The following is a 12847-nucleotide window of genomic DNA, read 5'->3' on the forward strand; positions in this document are numbered from 1 at the left end:
TACCCAAAAATTAGTGTTGCAAGATAAGTTCAAACACATTAAAACATCTCTTGACATATGCCTGTTGTAAACTCGTGACCATCAGCATCAGCAGAAGAAGATGCATCGTCCCAACTGTACACATGGTGATATTTGCTTGTTGGCCACTTGAAAAGTTTGTAGATGTGAATGGAGTGTGACTCGTAGAATTGATAAGAGTCTAGTAGAAAGTTCTGCTAATTTGTAGAGTGAGGAGTTGCGCTTGTTAGATTGTGGAGTTGATCAGTTAGAGGTTGTGTCGCAATAGGGGATATGTTTTGAGGAAGAGACGTCTTAAGTGTGCGAATCTGGAAAGGGGTTGTAGGAAGGTGTGTTGAGGTTTACGTCTGTCGTGGTTGGAGTAGGTTGTGAGTGTGACGTGTCTAGATCTGTGATGGACGTCTGGAGCTTTGAAAGAAGTGACGATGGTGATCTGGTGCGATGGCGGTGCCTCTTCCGGTCACTGTCTCTTATTATTTCGGTTAAACATTTCTCATTGCGCTCGCTCGCGCCCGCTTCCCGAATACTAAATAAACATAAGTTTTAATTGAAGAATCTCGTTGTATCTCGGAGCGATGTGGACGGCGTTTCGCCCGCTCACCCGCTCCCCAGAGTTATTATTAGATCGCTACAAGCTGATGCAAATACAGATTATAAAGATCGGCCAGATGAAAAATGAGATACAGCATTCGCATTGTCTTATGTTATGACAATGGCGGTTCCCAACGCGACCGAGGCCAAATATTTGTCTTCCACCATAATGCCGGTGCCGCACCGAGCACCACGCTTCGTCGTGCATATTTATCATAACTACTGTTTATATACCTTTACCCTCACATGCCTCGCCCCGTCTAGTTACGTATGCAGTTGTAAGCACGAAACCGCGCGCCAATAATATTAAAATTTGATTCTGGCGCGGGGAACGTCACTCATTTCGGAGATCGATAAAAAGTCGGAAGATGTGTTGATGAGGCCGAGTTGAAGATTCAGCGACGGGATCATCAGAAGTGGGATATGGTAATGAAGGGCGGTGGCGGCGGCGGCGGCGGAGGCGACCGCAGCCGGCCCGTGTCCGCGGAGGGAGATAGGACAGACTGCTGACGTTGCGCCGCCCGAGCCAAATGGACAACGTTCTCGGCTAATGGCTCAGCGGGTGCCACTTATTCGACTCCGGCTAAATGGTTAAGGACGGCAAAAAACACACACCAAATGCCGATGTTGCAAAGAAACGTCAGCGCACTTTAATGGAAAATAATTTAAATGCCATCACCGCTACATTTAGAATCGATAAGAACGGATAACCCGTCCCTGCTGCCTCAATTATTTGCAAAAAAAAATACAACCCGTTTCCAACCTGCATCTCCAATTTTCTATTTTCTATTCTCTAACTTCCACACTCACGACTCTTCCGTGGATCGTGCCGTCTTCAGACGCTGCCGCTTCTGCTCTTCGTCAAACATCATGATGCGAATCCGTCATCGCGGAAAAGCGCACCGCGGACATCCTCGAATTTATGTTTACAGGTTCAAAATGTTGTGCGTGAAGCCAGGTAGAGAGGAACCTTTTGTTACCGACATCTTTCTAATCAGAACACCTGGTTCTTCTCATAAATGTTTATTTGTCTAGAACATTTCTGTATTGCACAAGCTGACAGTACATTTTTCTCAAGTTTGCAAACAAGTTCAAATTTTTTTAATAAAATAATTTTATCTTCTCAACATCTCCAGAATTATTTTTCTCGGCTGTCGCAAACAATCTAAATGAACAATACTTGACACGAAACAGAAAATTGCGGAAAACAAAAAGAAATCTATAATTCGTATGGTATTTTTCTTTACTATCACAAACAATTCATACATTAAAAATTTCTGTTCGTTGACCCACAATAATATCTTGTGTAAATCACATCAAGCAAAAAAAATCTTCCTTATAAATTAAAAAGGAAATCAGAAATCATTGGATGTAAATACATATATGTTTTAAAGGAAAAACTCTTGGAAAAAGTCAAATTATTTTATTAATTTCTGTTGCTATTTTCATTCAATCATCAGTATACTCGTATTGCTTACAGTATAGAAATTACATTTTGAATTTTTGTTTTTCCTGTCACTTGGGTGTCAACTCTTTGGAAATAAAGATTATTATTTTAAGGGGGCACGGCATCGAGGCAGGATTTATGTTACACGTCCGCTTTTTACGCGACATCCACGTCGAAGTTTATTCATACATTATAGATCACAGACAATGCTGAAATCAAGTAATGAAGCTATGAAGTATTGTAGAAATTGCAACGGAACGCGGTTTTCCTAGCGATCACCTATTCAAACACTGACCACAACCGCCATTGCTTAACTTCAGTTATATTAATGTTATACTTTTTAATGTATCTCTAAAAATGCACAAAAAGTTATAAAAAAGTTATAGCGGAACGCGGTTCACTCCGGCGGTCACCCATCCATGTACGGACCACGCCCGACATTGCTTAACTTTTCAGTGAAAAAGATTTTCTTCTTTTTGTTGTAAACAATTGAAATTTTCAACTATTTATTAAAATCAAATTATTTTGTGTTTCATCAGTTTATCACACAAGAAAATTTTCCGTGGCATCGTTTAAAAAGAGGAATCTAAACCCAAATATATTATGCTAATGGAAAACCTTAGGTATTGCTGCGGAAAATTTAAAATATTATTTTTTTCTTACTAAATTAAACAATACAATACTATACAATACAATCCCGTTTCTTGAAGTATTCAAAATTCATATTTACAAAAGAACCATACAAAATATTTTGTATTTTTTTCATTAAACAAGAAAAGAAATCTTCCATATTGAAGTGTTTTAAACATTATACATTTAAGAATGGCTAAAGCCAATCGTGTTTTATTAAAAGAAAAACTATGTATAACTTTGGAAATATAACATTATTTTTATATAGTTAGTGCAAAATATCCTTTATCTTGAAGCGGTCGAAAATCGCGCCTTTGCTTGTCTCCATAGACACGGTTGAAGTGGCTTTTTTTGTAACCGGACTTGAAACACTTCAAATCCTAGGAGTTGAAATGTCCACAGGCGGCTCGACCGAGTCAAATGTACGGTCATTTGAAGTATTTCTGCATTTCTTATGATTTATTTATCAATAATTACACGAAATACTTATTAATTAAATTATTTATATTAAAAAAAGCCGGTAAAAAAGCTAAATAACGAAATTAATACCCAATATTTAACCGGTGCCACTGTGGTATAACATGAATCGCCCATGTGCACGGATGACAGATGTCAAAATCAAAATTAGCAAGATGGCTGTTCAACGTTAAAAAGTAAACTTTTTTACATTTTAGTAGACTTTAATATTGAAACAAGGAATTAGTGCCTTAAAATTTGAAAATTCTAAGTTTGAAAATTGTCACTACTTTAACTGCAGCAAAAGAAAATAAATGAGTTCATGCCTGTATTTTTTTTGTGATCCGCTTGAAAGTAAAATAGTCTATACATGCAGAGTAGAAGGTGCTTCGCCCAGTTGCCAACCTCGATTTCCTCTCGGTCCTCAATCCCTAGCCTTAGCACAAAAAGACTCACTTCTACTCTTAATGATGTAATCTACCTACTATTTTCAATTTGGAAAATGTTCTTTAGGTTGCTAACAATTGAAATGTGTATTTAAAACATTTATTCATTGAGAACAATTCAAAATCGCTAGACTCTGTCACATCAAAGAAGAAAAAACTCTATCGCACGAAATATAAAATAAATAAATATGTAGGACATTGAAATTTTATATTTAATAAAGTACTTACAATAGAAAGTGTTTTGAATCTATTGCAACAATAAAACATTTCTGCCTGGGCTTCGAAAAAATTACAACTTTCAAAAAACTTTAATATGTAAATCATATTTTTTTAACGATAAAAATCTGATGATTGGGGTAAAGTAAAATAGATATGCTTATTTTCTTAGTCGTCCAACGAACATCGGAGATCACAAAATGTTACCGATATGAATAGAGAGGTTCACACTAGAGAAATTTTGTGGGAATTCTTTAAACTAAATATTTTGATTTTACTTATCTAAATATTATACTAATTAAACAGTATGTAGAAAATTAATTAGAATAATTTGAAGTTTTACTTTTGTTGCCCTAACATATTTAACTAAATATCCACGTAGTAATTTTGGAACAAAAAACAGTAACAAACAGTAAATGAGTCATTCGAATATTTTCAGTTGCGTCGGAACGCAAAGAACTGAAGCAAAACTCATAGAGCTATTGAAAAAAATTTGTAAATACTAAACATATAAATAAATTTAAAAGATAAAAATCATATTACATATTTGTAAAATCAGGAGTATTTTGTGCGGATATCGGATGATCTGCTAAAATTAGAAATAGAAATAAAAAGAAAAAAAATTTGCTCAGGGTCGTCAGTTACGGTGAAGAAAAATTGTAGATTTGGGTTTCTTTTTCAGAAAATGTTGCTGGAAAATATAGTGTCGGTCGAGCGCGACGACCGTCGCGTCCGAAACGGCGTTGACGTTCAGAAATTTCTAAATTCCCTTCGAAACGAAAAAGATGTAAAGCAAAGCATGCGGAATACCTGTCGGCCAGGGTCTAGATTTAAGGGAAGATTTTGTACACCTACTCCGCCATACATATCTGATCGAAAGGCCCCCGGACAGAATTGGAAAGAAAAATGAAAAGATTGTATCAACGAAATTGCTTTTATTTCTTGGTTGACACCGCTGTCGATTATTTGTTGGGTCGGTGGCTCGTGAATATTACTTCGATATGAGTTACGTCTGGCTTGCATATGTTACCTCGCCGGACTCTTATATTATGGGTACCGGATGTATCGGAAGTAAACTCCGGTTTCAGATTCAGGAGGTCAGCTTCGTTATATGGCGTACGTATAAAAAATAACTTTCCGCGCCATTCAATAACGCCGATGAGTTACGAGTTAAGATTCCGCGACCAATATTCAATAAAATAAAAACGGGCTGGAGAGGCCCACCCCTCGACGATGACTGCGGCTTATAGTTTTAAAATATATTTGTATGTCCCCACGTCGGCGTCTAAAGCCGATCGCATAACAATTGAAAAGGGATGGCGTCGTCCTTGCGTGTTATAAGTTCTTCTGACAATATTCTTCAGTGGCAGGTGCCCGGCCTGCTACATTTCCAATAACCAATATCCTGCGCAATCCGAGCCGACATAAACTTCGTTATTCATCCAGTTGATTTGAGAGGAGTACGCAACCAAAAACTCCCCGGACGAGTTATTTAGATTTACAAGAGGAGTTTAATTCGGAGAGGGTATTTAGGGCATATCTTGCATTTGTCACAGCGCCCTCCCTCGACCCTCGATCCGTCAGAGGGGTTGGCTGTCGTAATAAAAACTAGGCGATCGTTTTTGTTTTAAAACTAAACAATCCGGAGACGCGCACCGTTATTAGTCGAGTAGTTCGGCGTCGGGTCAGGGCGGCGGTGCCGGGGGTTGAGGCCGGCGAAGATGCTGGTCGTCGGGGGGCAGAGGCAACGAACGGGTGTTGGAGGTGTTGGTGTTGCGCGGAGCGTCTCTGCGTGTCCGCCCGCTGCCGCCACCGCTGCTGCCGCCGCCGCCGTCGCCGCCGCTATAGATATACACACATACAAACAACACAAACTGCAGCGGCGCATCGGAGACGCGCGGCCCGCCTACGAATCGTCCTGGCATCTCGGCGACTTCAATGACCCTTTTTGCGCAACAACACAACTAACTCTTGTTCTTTCTAGCGAAAAAGAAATAATTAATAGACCCTGTTACCGTTTATGTGTTTAGTTGTGTTTAGGTGTTGTGCTGTGAGTGCCGTGTTTACTCGCACCTATGAAGTACTGTGAGACTCGGATGCTGGCTTCGTTTGCTCAGGTACCAACAACCGACCACCTCGCGATCACGACATTTACCCACTTTTCTGCCATTTTTCCTGCAATTTCCTCCCTGCTGCTAGATTTTCCATATTTTTTCGATCGTTCGGGTCGCGCGGCGCCGTCGAGTTGCGATCCGTCGGCGTCGGGACGAGCGTCGACGCTTGCAGGTCGACAGCCGGCGCTCAACTGAATCCACGACCAACCCTCACAGAAAGCTTGTACACTGTTGTATACGGCATAGCATCACAACACAACACAACACGTAAACATCGCCCCAATTTCCCGTTCATTCAGTTTCCCGGCGCGCCGCACGCACCAGGAAAACTTTTTCACGCTCCTGCAGGATCGTCCCGATTTCTTCGAATGTCTGCCTCATTTTTGAGGAGCGTCCACGTCCGTGTTTGCGATCGAGATTACGTACGCATTGTTCGGGGTGGAGGGCGATAAATTTAGACTTGATGGGGTGAAACGTGGACGCGAGCGGGGCTAACTGCTCGCAATTAATAAATTGGTCGGATCCAGTAAGAGTAAGGTAATAGGAGTTATTAATATTTAGCGGCCCTTGTTTAGTTGAGGAGTGAGGACTGAGTACTGAGGACTGAGGACTGAGGAGTTACAAATGAGGGCTGTCGGTGGCAGGCGGGCATATGGTGCATCGACAGTTTTGCTGGACGCTCATAAATTAGAGGCACTGTTAAGTACACCGCCGGTCTCGTAAAGTGTGAAATTCACCAGTCATGGCCGTTATTGAGAATGGACTGCTGTAAATTATGTTCTGTATCCTGGCCTCCTTTAAAATTGTACATTTGTCAACGGATATGTACGCGGTAAGCATGTTTTATTGGATAATATGCCGTCTGTCCGATCGGAAACCGTATTTTCCATTTCCACTACGCTTTCCGTCTTCTTACCACCCGTTTCATTATTGCGTCGGCAACATGGCGTGAACTGATTTGCTTCAGTCTTTTATATTTAAATTGCTAACGGTGGCTCGCCGTGTAAATATCCCGTCTCTTCGCTCATCACAGATACAGATATTTACTCAACTGTATTTTTCTTCGGAGAATTATTCGGATGAAGTTTTTTATTTTACCTCCCTGTCTTCTAATTTCATTGTTCTTTCACCCTTACTCGATGTTTTATGTTTCTTTCGAGGTTTTTTATTTGACTGCATAGGACGATGCTAATAAGTCCGCTCTCTTCCACAACTTCACCACACACATACACACACACACACACGCACATCATCGACATACTCATATTATAAATTCGACTTCGGTCGACCCTTAACAAATATTTACCGGGAGCTCGTTCTAAAGAGTTGCGAAGATGCCGCAATGAATGATAAGACGTTAAAATGCATTACCATGATGTCACATGAAATAAAACCCATATACAGAGGCGCATTATGTGAAAAATATGGAAATAATATTGCTCTAGCAAGCAAAACAGCCCTCTGCATATGAAATATGTGATCAGGGGTAAGGAGTTTTTTCCGAGTTTTTGCACGACGTTTCGCAGTGAATACCAATGGTTTTAGGTGTGCCGAGAAAGCAATTTTCCCCTAATTTATGTAACGAAACATTCAAATTAACCTATTCACAAAGTCATATTTTTCTCTTTTTTAATTAATTATCACACCGACCTCCGAGCATCCCCTTTCTCCTTCGCGCTCGCCCAATCGATAATCCCCTTTGGTCGGAGATCAACACCGATCGATCAAAACTATTTATTTATTCGCACAAAATTAGCCAAATTAATTAATCTTCGAGTTTCAACTCGATCCAAAACAAAAATTCTTTGCACCCGTCCCCCGAACAAACGCATATTTTCCGGGCCCAAACTCGAATTTGTATCAAATCTAAATTTACATTTTTAAATTTCATTAAGGCACCTCTCAAGGAGCATCCCTGCACCTCCGCCACTCCTGCTCGGTTTTATTCGATTATCTAAATACACAGTGCGCATTAAAATCACTCGAATTCTAGTCTAAACAACTGCAAATTAAACAAAACACTTTGCGACAAAATAAAATGTACGATGAGGGAGATCACCGGGAAAATGTCGACATAAAAATATAATTTCGAAAAAAGTAACAGAGCGAAAAGAAAAAGGAGCGGATTTAAAATTTCACACAAGATGCGGAAGGACCGGGATGACCTCATTGTTCGTGATACTCGTAGATTAGGGCAATACCATTGCCATCTAGAACACAAAGCCTTAAGGCAGCAATTGTTTTTGATCGTGACGTCACAGTAAAGGCTTCATCGAAAAACGCATTAAACCTCCAGAATTTAATAAAAACAGTAAAATTTTTGGTTAGCACTCTTTTTTTTAGTAGAACGATGTGTTTAGGCTTTACAGTTACTGCCTCGTAGAATAAAATGCGCGAAAATTGTCATTTAAAAGTGAGGTTAAGTTCGTGTATTTATTGTTTTTGCGTAATTCTTACCTTGTGAATCATTTAAATAACACCAAATCACAACAAATGCTTCTTACAACGTAATTATATGTGTAGCAAATATTTTTTCAACTAAATTGTCCTTACAACGACTTGTAATCACGAAAATGTTGATAGGGTATAAAAATAATTCCCAGATTTCAACGTCTTGCGACGTTCGATGAACAGTAAATACCCTGGTATCAACTGAAATTATTATATACACTTGCCACCAAGCTTTTCCTTATCTCACAATTTTCAATCTTCCATAAGAATGATTAAAACACCGTATTTGATACTTTCTGAAAATGTAAACAAATTTTGACGTTTGGTCTTCCTCGTGACGTCACACGCTGTCTGGCTTAAGGCCTGGATTTCTAGATGGCAATGGCAATACCTTCAATCTGCTTAATTAATTGTGGATCTAGACGACTTGTCACAGATGGTTGGACAGTTTGAGATCGGAACTAGTAAAATTGGGAAAGTGACGTTGAAAGTTGGAAGAAATTTTGAAAATTGTTTTGGAACAAGCGCGATTAGAAATTTTGATAGATTTGGAATAATGTGCGTGCGTGGTTTGGAAGAATAAATTGGATGTGTGGAAGTGTGTTGTTTTGTTAGGGAAACGTGTTGTGTTTTTGGAAAATAAAATAATATTTAGGGGGCGGGAGTCGAAGATGATGGTCAAAACATCTGGTAAGGGTATTAGAGAGGTGTCCGAAGCCGTAGCTTGGGGCGAGAGTTCCCCGGTTGCGATATCAAATGGCGGTGCATTTATGCGTAACCATATTCGTCTGAAATATTAAAGGGAGTTACAAATTTGCTGGCAACGCATCGAATTTTCATAAGTCGAGTTTTTTCTTTTTGCCCCAAGATTGAGTTTATATAATTCAGTATACCGCTAATTGATATTGAATCATTAATACGGGGAAAACAGAACAGGAGACCCTCTGTTTGTAATCCAAGTCGAAGAGGGACGCTTATTATATTAGCAGGCGGGCTGCGTTCATAGACAATAGTCTGCAAGACGGAATAGTTTAACTGTGCATGTTGCCGACCCTGATCCTTCCCTCCTTGTTAACGATATCCTTCCATAAGGTCTTAATTCGGAGTGATTTAGATATTTGGCGATTGCCAGTGACGCTCATTTTTTACGGGCACATCTCTCAATTACCATTACAACAATACGGTTCAGCCCTACACGTTTTATTGTGCAGATTCTCTTCAATTATTCCCTCCTTTTTATTTCGTTACGGCAACCTTCCATCAGCTCCTTTATTATGGCCCTTTATTTATACCCATCCGATCTGTTTCGTCCTAATGCAAAAATTAACCACCTCCGTCTTGCAAATGACAAGCGAATCTTCGGAAATGCGTCGCCTCCGTCGGCAATAAATGTTTTATTGGACCTGGCGCATCCGCCAAAATTACAACCGACCCCGGAGCTTTCGTGTACAGGGACTGCTACGTCTAGATTATTTCACCGAGTGGAGACCATATATTTAAGAAAGGTGTACAGGTATTATGACCGGACCATTGCTCCAAGACACATGGCTTCCGAGGTCCTAATGCGGCTGTTCGTAGCCATCCCGCGCTCGGGAAATCAATCACATTTATCACATGCACGAGCCGCTTTCAGACTTTACTACCAAAACATGCACATTTTCGCTCCTCTTGATCTTTGTATGAATTTGAATGTCCTTTCTCCGAGACACTAAATTTCCTTCCACTTTTATTATCTCGGTTTATAATGCGCGCTCGGATTTACCGTAGCAGGCTGCCTCCCTGGAAAAGGTCCTCAAGGAGCAACAACAACACCAACAGTTAGAACTGGAGCGAGGTTGGGATCAAGAACGAGACGCCAAAGGTAATGGAAGCACCAGTCCCAGCTCCGACCACAGGGTCCAGGACCACACTCCTCCGCCTTCCACCGACGCGCAGAAAACTCTCGGTGCCGCAATACCACCAGTCACTCAGGTACCACCCACGACTGTTCAAATCGACGCTATTTTGTCTCTTTCGATTCAGTCTCAAACACCTGGACCCCAAATGATGTCATCCTCAGCATCAAATCTCCACCACATGCAGCAACTCCTCCAACAACACGTACTAAACCCCACCCAATTACAAACGCTGATGAAACAACATTCGCTCTTGCAGCAACAACAGCACCAGGTAACGTGTCGCGATCGGGTCGAGTTGACAGCCTTTAAACTGTATTTACAGCAACATCAACTAGCAGAATTAGGGAAGAAACAGATCGAACAGACGATGCAACAACTGCAAGAACAGCTCCAGCTGAATCTCATCCAACAGACACATATCCTGCAAAGCGCGGACAAGAAGAAAGCGTCCGGATCGTTGCAACAACTGGCTCTGCAACAACAACAGCTCATACAACAACTTCAACTTATGCAAAGACAATACGTGGTGCATCAAGGCATGGGTATGCAACCTCTGATGCTAGCTCAAGGACAAGGTATGAACTAGAACAACGCCGCAAGTCGTCGACGTGATGTACGTCGTTCGCCGTGTGAAGTCATTAAACTTAATAGTACTCAGTAGATTTTTGAATTGAAAGTCAAAAAAGTAAAATTTTTGTTGATTTGTGAATCGAAGAGGAGAGTAGAGTTAGTTTGAGAGTTTTGAAAGTAATGCATGCTTGATATTGATAATTTTGCAAATAGCAAGTTAAAATTTTTGAGAGAAAATCGCGAATCGTCGGAAAAGGAAGATTGGACAGTCGGCGTGTTCCAGCAAGGTATGTATTTCCCGATCCCGCCTGTCCATTTACCCTCGTTTAGTAATCGAACCCTTAAATTGGGCAATGCCACTTGAAATAATTAATTGCTAGTAGTATTGATGAAGGTTTCTTTTGTCACCGCCGACCGACGAAATGAATTTCCAGAGGCAACCTACAGCGGATTTCACGTGCGGTTAAAACTATTGGCACTTGCCCATCCTTCCCGTCCTTCTCCCGTCAACATCCTCCTTCATGACCACGCTGGAACCCGTTCGACGACCAATCGGTTTTAAACGCACGTGAAGCCGTCGCCCCGACCGCGCACCGCTCACCGCCGACCATTGACACTCTCGTTTCTCCACCAGGTCTGAACTCGAGGGACGTGATGAGTCCCTGGAAGGAGCTGAACGAGCAGCACGTCTCGAACGCCAAGTCCGACCTGAACGGTAAGTGGGATCGGGGTGGGACGGTCGAACGGTGTTTCATTGTCGTAACCAGAGGGTTCGCCAGGACTGCTGGGGGTTGCGCCTGGCCGCTCCGCCAGGGAGGAAGCGCCTCTAGAGGAGAAACTGGAGAGGACGACGACGCCTGACCGCGTTCATCATCTGTACGGGCACGGTGTTTGCAAATGGCCGGGATGCGAGATTATCTGCGAAGACCTGCAAGCATTCATCAAGTAAGTGGAAACCCAAAAAACGTCATTTCCGCGTGCCGCGCGGAGGAAGTAATAAAGTCATGTCGTGGTATTAACATTTAAATCCAGCAACGTTGCGATCAAACGCCTTGCATATTAATTAAACATGGCGTAATTAGAGTTTTTAAACCGCGATGCCGCTTCTAATTTATTCCAGGTCGCCGTTCTTTTGTCGGGGACGACAAAATATTGTAATTTGACGGTTTACTTTATCCCCTTTCTTTTACATATTAATCACCTCGTAAAATGCTAAATATAAACCAGAATTAATGTTGATTTTGACAGGAATGATTTTATGGCTACAGTTCGATCGTTCGGTACTCTGAAATTACAATTACGACCAATTCTTAACCCGACTCTCAGACTTTTCCACTTTTTTAATTATTACTCCCCGTACTTCTCCACTTGATATTTTGCCTCAGCAATTTTTAATCAAACAATAAACTCGATCAATAAGCAATTTACCTAAAATAAACACAATAAATTTCGTCCCCACCTCATTCTGTCCACTGCAGGAGCGAGGGACCAAGAACAGTTTCTTTGTTTGCCATTTCCTAATTGCCGCCAGGCATTTTTCTCATTCTGGCGTTTAGCTTGCCGGCACGCCGTGTTTAATTATTATTGTTCAACAACTAGAACCAACCCCGTCAACCGTCTCTGTGACTTTCAGGCATTTAAATACCGAACACACGTTAGACGACCGATCGACTGCTCAAGCTCGTGTTCAAATGCAAGTAGTATCTCAATTGGAGCTTCAGCTGCAAAAAGAACGAGACCGTTTACAGGCGATGATGCATCACCTCCACTTGTCTAAACAGTTAGGTTCGCCGGAACCCCATAAAGACGGTTCGGTCGTCACACCCCCGAAAATGCCCGTGAGCGCATCTCTACCTCAACCCCCGGTATCCATAGGTCCCATGGTGTCGGCCGTACGATCCCCGGTGCTCCATTCTCCCGCCGCCAACGTCGCCGGACCCATACGGAGGCGGCTCAGTGATAAATCAGCGCTTTCTTTGGCCGGAGGTAAATCTGCTCGACCTCTCATTA

General features: G+C 41.5%; 1 protein-coding gene across 13 annotated transcripts in view; it reads left to right on the forward strand.

The window, feature by feature from the left end:
• The window catches only part of FoxP (forkhead box P), an 89804-nt gene that overhangs the window by 72062 nt on the left and 4895 nt on the right, over window positions 1–12847 (forward strand). For 9 of the 13 annotated variants that reach the window (XM_069060010.1, XM_069060016.1, XM_069060008.1 and 6 more), the window contains exons 4-9: window positions 10137–10340; window positions 10392–10538; window positions 10590–10842; window positions 11472–11552; window positions 11605–11782; window positions 12471–12823. In XM_069060010.1, the coding sequence (XP_068916111.1) occupies window positions 10137–10340; window positions 10392–10538; window positions 10590–10842; window positions 11472–11552; window positions 11605–11782; window positions 12471–12823 (1216 nt within the window). Of the gene's footprint in view, window positions 1–5780; window positions 5922–10136; window positions 10341–10391; window positions 10539–10589; window positions 10843–11471; window positions 11553–11604; window positions 11783–12470; window positions 12824–12847 lie in introns of those variants that run through there. The other 4 variants (XM_069060017.1, XM_069060018.1, XM_069060007.1 and 1 more) reach the window with 4 other exon arrangements.

This window comes from Tenebrio molitor, chromosome X, assembly GCF_963966145.1.
Source record: "Tenebrio molitor chromosome X, icTenMoli1.1, whole genome shotgun sequence".
Taxonomy (NCBI): Eukaryota; Metazoa; Arthropoda; class Insecta; order Coleoptera; family Tenebrionidae; genus Tenebrio; species Tenebrio molitor.